Source organism: Jatropha curcas, chromosome 1 (assembly GCF_041381405.1).
Source record: "Jatropha curcas cultivar XTBG-Jc1 chromosome 1, XTBG_Jcur_1.0, whole genome shotgun sequence".
Lineage (NCBI taxonomy): Eukaryota > Viridiplantae > Streptophyta > Magnoliopsida > Malpighiales > Euphorbiaceae > Jatropha > Jatropha curcas.
In genome coordinates, this window is record NC_143151.1 from 17,869,321 (window position 1) to 17,877,566 (window position 8,246).

At 45.3% G+C, this 8,246-nt stretch overlaps 1 protein-coding gene across 1 annotated transcript; it reads left to right on the forward strand.

Moving 5' to 3' along the window:
* The first annotated feature begins 1,780 nt into the window (after positions 1-1,780).
* LOC149499076 (uncharacterized) lies at positions 1,781-7,667 on the forward strand. Its single transcript, XM_089718174.1, has 5 exons — positions 1,781-6,317; positions 6,404-6,742; positions 6,828-7,064; positions 7,145-7,234; positions 7,311-7,667. Exons 2-4 carry the CDS (start codon positions 6,593-6,595, stop codon positions 7,163-7,165), a joined length of 408 nt encoding a protein of 135 aa, XP_089574300.1. The 5' UTR covers positions 1,781-6,317; positions 6,404-6,592; the 3' UTR covers positions 7,166-7,234; positions 7,311-7,667.
* Positions 7,668-8,246: the final 579 nt, after the last annotated feature.

Genomic DNA, 8,246 nt, shown 5'->3' on the forward strand with positions numbered 1-8,246 from the left:
CGAGGAGCCAGCACAATCTCCTCACCGGTCCCAATCTCATCAGCCTGAACCCAGCCTTCGAGTGCACTCAGCAGTGCGGTCCTCCTTGGTCTCTCAATTGGCCAGACATTGGCAATGAACCAGGCTCGATACTCAGGAGAAGTCTGAATACTGGCAGGATTAGGCAAGGGCCTAACCATATGGTGATCTCTAACCCAAGCTCTAAGGACGGCTCGGGTAACACCCGGGGTAATGGCTGAATCAGCAGGAAAGTCATCCGTAATTGGAACAGTCTGATCTATCCCCATCTGTCTCAAGACGCGCGAAGCACAGTACCAAGTACAATGTGTAAGGCCCAGAAGGTAAACCCGGGTGTGATGAAAGCTAACCTGGATAAAACGGTTGATGTTGTACCAAGAGATGAACCACAGTATCTCATTCGGACCCAACTCAATCAACCATGAAGTCCATGCATCAGTAGTGGGATGCCAAATTAAGATCCTCCGCATACGATACTGAGATGGGTTATAAGGAAGAGAAGTAGGAGCAGTAACCACTTGAAGGTGATCCTTCAACCAAACCTGAGTAATGGATCCTTTCTATCACAAGGGAATGATTTAAAAAGAAAGAAAAAATGAGGAGAGATAATAAGGAGAAATACCTGGAGAATAATGGGAGAAACTGTCCAGTCATCAAACCCTAAAGCAGCCCTGTCAAGGCTCCTAATGGTTTCTGCCAGCACAATGCCGCCAATACAACCCATATCCTCCATTTGTAGAACCATGGGGCAAAGACGCAAATCCCCAAAGCCTGGGTCCCGGTTAAATAAGAAGCCAGCCAATAAACAGAAAACTAAGGCCCGCATCCTCAGCCTCATCCGGTTTGGCTCATCTGGGCAAGCCTCTGAGAATTCGTCAATCAGAGGCAGCAGAATTGCTTTTTGGTCATCAACGATCATAACTTTAGCTTGGGGTCGGCTAAACTGAAACAGGGTCTCAAATGACCTAACATACCCAATTTTTACCTCATGCTTGACCAAAGGGGCATTGGGGTCACACCCTATAATGGCACAAAACTCCTCAAAGAGAGGGCACATTTCCTCCATCATCGCTCCAAATCGGAAAACATGGGCCTCAGGATCCCAAAGTCTAATACAGGCCCTTAAGAAAATCCAGTCAATTACTACACCCCTAAGGGTAATAACAGGAGAAAGACCATACCTCCCCAAATTGATCCTTTCAACTTTGGAGAGACTCCTAGTCCAGCTGTGCATGCTATGATTGTAGAAGGGATTCATGTCCTTTTATTTGTTTTATTTATTATTTATTATTTTTTGAAAAAAAAAATAATAATAATGGTAAAAAAAAATAATAAAAAAAATATAAGGAAGAGAAAGAGAGAAGAAACTGACCAGATTTTGGTGGCTTGAAGAAAAAGAGAGGAGTAAATAAGAGACCGACAGCAGAGGGCCTTTAAATAGAGGGAGGGCGCGCCCGCCGGCGGCCCGGCCCGGCGGCCCAGCCGCCGAAGCCGTCGGGTCGAGTCGCCGGCTCGAGTCGGCGGCCCAGCCGCCGGAGCAAAAAAAAAAAAATAATAATAATAATTTTTTAGGGTGTCCTTTTTAGTTTAGTTTTTTTTTAAAAAAAAAAATTTTTAGGGTGTCCTTTTTAGTTTAGTTTTTTTAAAAAAAAAAATTTTTGGGTGTCCTTTTTAGTTATAGTTTTTTTTTTTAAAAAAAAAAAAAAGAAGAAGAAGAATGTTGGTTTTAGAATAAAACCCTATGTTCTCTCAAATTTGACAATCATGCATGTATTTTCTCAGTAATAATCAAGTGCAGGTACAAATAAAGTTCGGTACAGAAATATAGCCCGAGTTCAGAAAAGCAGTCAAGTTTCAGTACAGAAAATACAGTAGAAGAAAAAATAAAGGAAAGCGGGGAAATCTAACAGCTATCAGTGGTGGGGCCTCCTCCCCCTCTCATCGTCAAAGGCTGTCTGAGTCCAGGCCGCAGCTAGTTCCTGCTGCATCCCGAGGAACAGCTCCATCATTTGATTAATCAACCCGACAGGAACCTGGAGATCATATAAACGAAAAATATAAGTCAATATTGAATCTCCTATGAATCCTTTTCGTGAGAGATTGTCAGGCTTTACCTTAGTGATGTCCTCAGAAGGAAGAACCGTGCGATCCACGTCCTCTAGTGAGACCTCCTGAAAAGCCGGAGGACCATGGGGAACAAAGTAGGAAATACCATATGGAAGGCGTAGACTGGCAAGGTCTGGGTGAAGCGGCCCGGGAGCCTCCAAAATAGCTCGGGGAGCTCTGAAAGGACCTACCAACCGGCTGGGCCTAGCCTGCGACGGTCTCGCAGTCGGGGTAGAAGAGGTGGGATCAGTCATGGGCCTCCTCCTTGGAGTCCTAGTCGAGGGGCCCGAAGCCCGAGAAGAACGGGTGCCGAGCGGCCGAGAAGGAACCGGTTCTTGGAAATCATCAAAACGAGATCCGATGGGTGGCATCAAAGAAATCCCGCAGAACTCATCGTAATCTCCCCCCATGAGGAACTCCACATGGGGGATGCCCTCGGTATGAGCAGCCGTGAGTATCATCTGCTTACCCGCTCGCATGTCCTCAGGAGAGGTATAAGGGACAGAACGACAGCCTCTTATCTGAAAGTCCACTCTCTCACCCAAATAATATCGCCGCAGGATGGGGTGTGACAGGACCACTCTCCGCTGGGACAAGGTATCTGACCGCTGGAAATCAGGGTCAGCTTGAATCCAGCCCTGTAAGCGGGCAGCCATCGGCCCCACCTCGGCCTATAAAGGAAACAAATATGTTAGTAAATCCTTTTTATTTAACATATATAAGAGTCACTAATCATGTACCTGCTCCACCGGGCACGTATCAAAAAAAAGCTCTCAGCTCCTTCAGCGACTTCTTATGCCGGACCGGATGAAGGTTTGATTTGTACCATCTCCAAGCCAGAGGCGCCAGCCCAGATTCAGGGTTAGGCTAGAGCAACTTTGGGCGAGTATAAGGAAAGTGCTCAAATGCCCAAGTCTGCAAAACAAAGGGGATCAAAAAAAAAAAAGAAGAGAAAAAAAAAGAAAGGAGTACAGGAAGGGAGAATGTTCTTTACATTACCTCCCAGAAGTAGTAGGTCCCGCTAAGCTTGCCGTGGCCCCGGCTCAGAATAGCACCGGCCCAGTTATACTCCTCTAAATGGGCCAAGTTCTCCAAACTCTTTAAGATAGAAGGGTTAAACCTCTCTTTCTTGTTGGACCAGAAGGTCGAAGCAAACAACAGCAACAAGGTGAATCGGGCCGCCTGAGTAGCCGTCAGCTCTCCCCGCCCGTATCTAGCATAAATGCCTGGGGCCTGGAGGGATAACCAACGTCTGGAGATACTCAGAGTAGGGGTAGCAGAGCCTGGCTCGACAGTCCGAGGCAGGTCTATCCCAATCAGCTCCACCATCCGGTCGGAGGAGATATCAACCCTCCAATCATCATACAGCTCGATCGGCTGAATGCCGAAAGGGATCCCGGAGATCACAGAAAAATCTGCAGGGGTCATTGTCAACTCGCCCCAAGAAAAGTGGAAAGTATTGGTAGTGTCCCACCACCTCTCAGCCAAAGCACACAATAGCTCCTTGTAGTTACTTCGACCCATGTCAAGATATCTCAGGTATCCCAGATAAGATGGACGGATAATCGCGCCAACCGGGTTATTTTGATTAAATAGTTCAAGCGGAACTCCAGCCACAGAACTCTCGGCTACATCCAATTTGATACGGGTGTCCTAAAAGGTAAAACAACCTAAGAATTACTCCTCGGTTCTTTACTAAGGGTAATATCTTAGTTCCATTCTAATGTGCATACTAATAAAGAGGTAAGCAAAAGAAATTCCAAAATTCATAATTTGGCCTAAAGCCTAAAAGTTCACAATTTGGCCTAAGGCCCTAAAATCTACAGTTTTTCGGCCTAAGGCCCGGATAATAAAAATATGCAAAGGTGGAAAAGAACTCACCTGGGCATAGATGCCAGTCATGGAGGTGTGCGTGTCAGCATCTGCCATGAGATCGACCTCATCGAGAGAAATCCCCAGAGACCCGAGAAAGTCCTCGTCACTGCTAGGAGAAGCCATAGAGGAAGGAAGTCTTGTAACTTTGAAAGTTGAAAGGATTTGAGAGAACTCTTGTGTAGAGAGTTTAGAATGAGTGAATAGTGAGATTTCAAGCTATTTATAAGCAAATGGCCAAAACGCGGGTCTTCTGGACGCGTCTGTTTTTAGCTTCCAAAATTTGTGTTTCAGACAACCACCGACTCCCATAAATCATTTTTATGGTTGCCGGTGGGGGGCAACTGTGAACACCCAAATTTTGAGGCTCGAAGAGCCATTCTTTGCGGACTGCAAATAGCCCGGCCGGACCAAGGGCCATTTTGGAAGTTCACAGAAAGTATGCCAATATGGTACTTGAAACGTCCAGGACGTCGCGAGGATCGCGGATCTGGGCCTGAAATTTTTTTTGGAGGTCCAGAGTGCCCGAAAAGGCCTCCGGAGCGAAAAGATAGCAAGACCACCGACCACCAGCGGCCCAGCCACCGGCCACGGCGGCCCAACCGCCCGAGCCCGGCGGCCTCAGCCGCCCGAGTCGGCGGCCCGGTCCGGCGGCCCAGCCGCCCGAACCACGCGGCCCGGCCCGGCGGCCCCGCCGCCTGACACGGCGGCCCCGCTGCCGGAACAATCCGTCTTTGCCTATAAATAGTGGCCTCGGCACTCCGTTTTCTGCACTCAGTCTGTGTTGACGGACGCTCCTTCTCCCCTACGCTCTTTGCGATTCTTTACTGCTTTCTTGCATTTTAATTTAGCTTTATCGCTTTCTTGCTCTGTTAAGTGGTCACTAAAATTAAATTAATTAATATTCCCTTAACAAGGAGCTTAACCTGGAGTTAAGAAGTGGCCGTCGATTAAATCAGGTACGCAAATTAAATTCTGCCTATTTAATTTTAGCACTTCATGCATGCTTCTTTTCTACTCCTCCTAATTCTACAATTGCATAAATGCATTCATATCATCAATTAGGCAAGTAAATTGCCTCAATTAAATAAATTTAGGCTAAATGCTCGGTTAATTAATAATCGTGGTATTAAAGCTTAAAATCCGACAATATTGGCTTAAAATATCTAGTCTATCAATGGCTATGGTATGATTGCCTTTATTTCGAACAATTTTTGGCTTAAGTCCAATTAATCAATAATTGTGACTAAAAGGTCTTAATTAATCACATTCTTTTGGCATTAAATTGCCTACATTACAGTTCATTTAATTTCTTTAGGCGAACAAATTGCCTATAAGTAAGAATAACCAATTTTTGGCAACAATTTGCCTAAATCAACCCATTTTTTGGCTAAAAGTCTTAAATCACTCAATTTTGGCGACAATCGCCTAAATAGTCAACTTTTTGGCAATTATTGCCTAAAATTAATCTTTTTGGCTAAAAGTCTTCGAATCAACACATTTTGGCTAAAAAGCCTTTAAATAACCAATCTTTTGGCAATCAGATTGCATAAATCACAAAACTTTTTGGCCAAAGGCCTTAATCCATTTTTTGGCAAACCAATAAGTCCAATCAACATTTTTTTTTGGCTAAAAGCCTTAAATCAACAATTTTGGCATCAAATGCCTAAAAATCAATTTTCAGGCAAAATGCCTAAACAAAAATGCACAAAGCATACACACACTCATGCATTAAGCATCCCCATTCAAAGCCCTTTAAAAGAGGCCTATCGAACTACGTCGACTTTGATCTTCCATTCAAACGGAAGTACGTAGGCACGTTTGGGATTTAACCCCGAGCGGCAAGTCAAAATCACATAAACACCTTCATTAGTCCAATTACATTCATTCACCTTGCAAAGCATTCATTTTTTGGTTAGTTCATCAACATGACATAGTCTCGGGATCCACCTCGGGTTCGCAGACCATGCTTTTAACATTGGGATAATTAATCTAGTAATTAGGTTAATTAAAATCGGAGTCACTTAGGTTTTTTTCCTCGTTTACCCTAAAATAATTAAACAAGGTGGCGACTCAGACATTCACGTGCATTTCTGCCTTAGTCACATGCATCCATATGCCATGATGTTTTGGGGAGGGGTTCACAATTGCAGGTGTGGGCTTACGAGTACCGCATCTACCTAGGCAGTCCAAGCGGTGACACTCTCGCTGATTCTCAGCAGATCCCTCGGTATCTGGCGCACTGCCATCATACCTATGCCAGTACCGAGGATCCTGAGTACTAGACCAGCTTCCTTAAGATAGGGAGCTGTCCGATGTAAGTACGTACAAAAACCTTCTAAATCAACATAACTTTCTTTCCCTTCCCTTCTTTTACTGCATGATTACTGATTCTTCTTTTTTGCAGCTGCTTTTGACTCCCTAGGAGGGAGAAGCCTGGAGGACTTATCCGGGTTGCGAGGTGGCAGAGCTATACACTCGATCTAGACTCCTGCTACAGGGGTACTGGCTTGACCGGTACTTCTTGGGGGAGAGAATCTATGATATTCCGGCAGCCCCGGAACAGCAGCGAGTGCCTCATGCTCCTCCTCGCCATATGTGCGTGCTGGAGGGCATGACTGCAGAGGACCGGGAGGAGGAGTATGAGGGCTCTGCTGCTGATAGCTTCTTGTCAGCTGGGGATTACGCCACGTACTTCTCCACTTGGATGCAGGCTCGGCTACCAGCGGTTCTGGAGTACACTCAGGTGATCTTCTTATCTTCACTCTGACTCATTTTTCTTTAACTGTTTAACCAACTGACTAAGTATCTTCCTCTGTGAATTGTTGCAGGAGCGGAAGAAGCACAGGACAGCGGCCCACTACAGAGCAGAGAATGCGGCTGAGGCAGAGGCGGCGACGGCTGCTCCGACTGGACCAGCAGGAGCTGTACGGGGTGATGTCCCATTCCCGCCTGGCATGGAGGTGGTACTAGATCCTGGTCTGGGCCTGGGGTCGGGTATCATTATTCCTGCTGACCTCAGGCAGGCTCCTCCACCACCGCAACTGGATCCTGAGCATGCCACACACGTAAGTAATAAACTGAATTTACAAAGTTAAGAACATTTTACCTGAATAAATCTTTAATGAATATTTTTCTGTGTTTGCAGGTGCCTGCTCAGAGCTACTAGGAGCTGTGCCAGCGGTTTGAGTTCGCCCGGTCCTTCATCGATCGGCTCTATTCTGAGCGGCATGAGAGGGTATGCATCTTACACACATTTACCTTTTTGCTTCTTATTCTTTGCAAACCTTTCTTATATATGTCTGATTTTACAGGATCTGGAGATCGGGAGACTGTGGAGGCACCAGTCTCGCCAGTCCGGTGTTATGGCCCAACTCCAGATGGAGGTGGATCGGCTCCGGACTGTATTGGAGGTGGAGGGGATCCCTTTGGACTTCTCCGAGGAGGATGATGGCTCCTCTTCCGATGATGCACCACCGTCTCCTCCCCCTCAGGCAGCTGCTGGTCCGAGCCGGAGGCGTCGGTAGCTCTGCTTCGGTGTTTTAGCCATTTTTGAACATTTTGTAGTTTGTAGGATGATTGTACAGTCTTGTTAATTTTATATTATTATTTACACATTTACAGTATTTTTGCTTTTACTACAATATCATTAATATGTTTATTTCTTTCAATTTGTGAAATCTGATTCCTGCATAAACAAAACACAAACACAAAAAACACAATAGCGGTGTCCCACTTATTCACAAGGGTGGTCCCACTTTATTAGTAGTCAGTGAATCAATTTATTGTTAAAGAATAAATGAAATAAAATAAAACAAAATAAGGAGTTTAAAATGAAATACAACAAAATCGATCAAAAACATAAGTGGATCGTAGTACTTACCTGATAGGGCGGTTAATGCGATCGTAAAGACTCAACCTCCTTACTGTACAAACTGTCCCTCTTATTAACGTAGGCTTAAATGTCCACCAACCGGAGCGATCTATACATAAATGCCCTTTCACCCACCATTGACAATAAATATCAGATCAAATAATGATGGCGCTTCGTTCACTAGGCCCTTTTACACTTCTATAAATGGTGGCTTCCCTTTACGTCTCCTTCACTTCCAGCATTCAAAGCACTTTCGTTTCTTAGATAATCCTTTTCCATGGCCTTCAGAAACCAAGTTTCATCCTTTGTCCAATCCATCCCTGACGACCTATGGCAGATTCCTCCTATGGACCAACTCGTCTGGCTGAAATATTTC

Coding starts and splice junctions, on each gene's coding strand:
- LOC149499076 (XM_089718174.1), top strand. CDS start 6,593: ATGTGCGTGCTGGAGGGCATGACTGCAGAGGACCGGGAGGAGGAGTAT. Junction 6,743..6,827: donor CGGTTCTGGAGTACACTCAG/GTGATCTTCTTA, acceptor GAATTGTTGCAG/GAGCGGAAGAAGCACAGGAC. Junction 7,065..7,144: donor ATCCTGAGCATGCCACACAC/GTAAGTAATAAA, acceptor CTGTGTTTGCAG/GTGCCTGCTCAGAGCTACTA.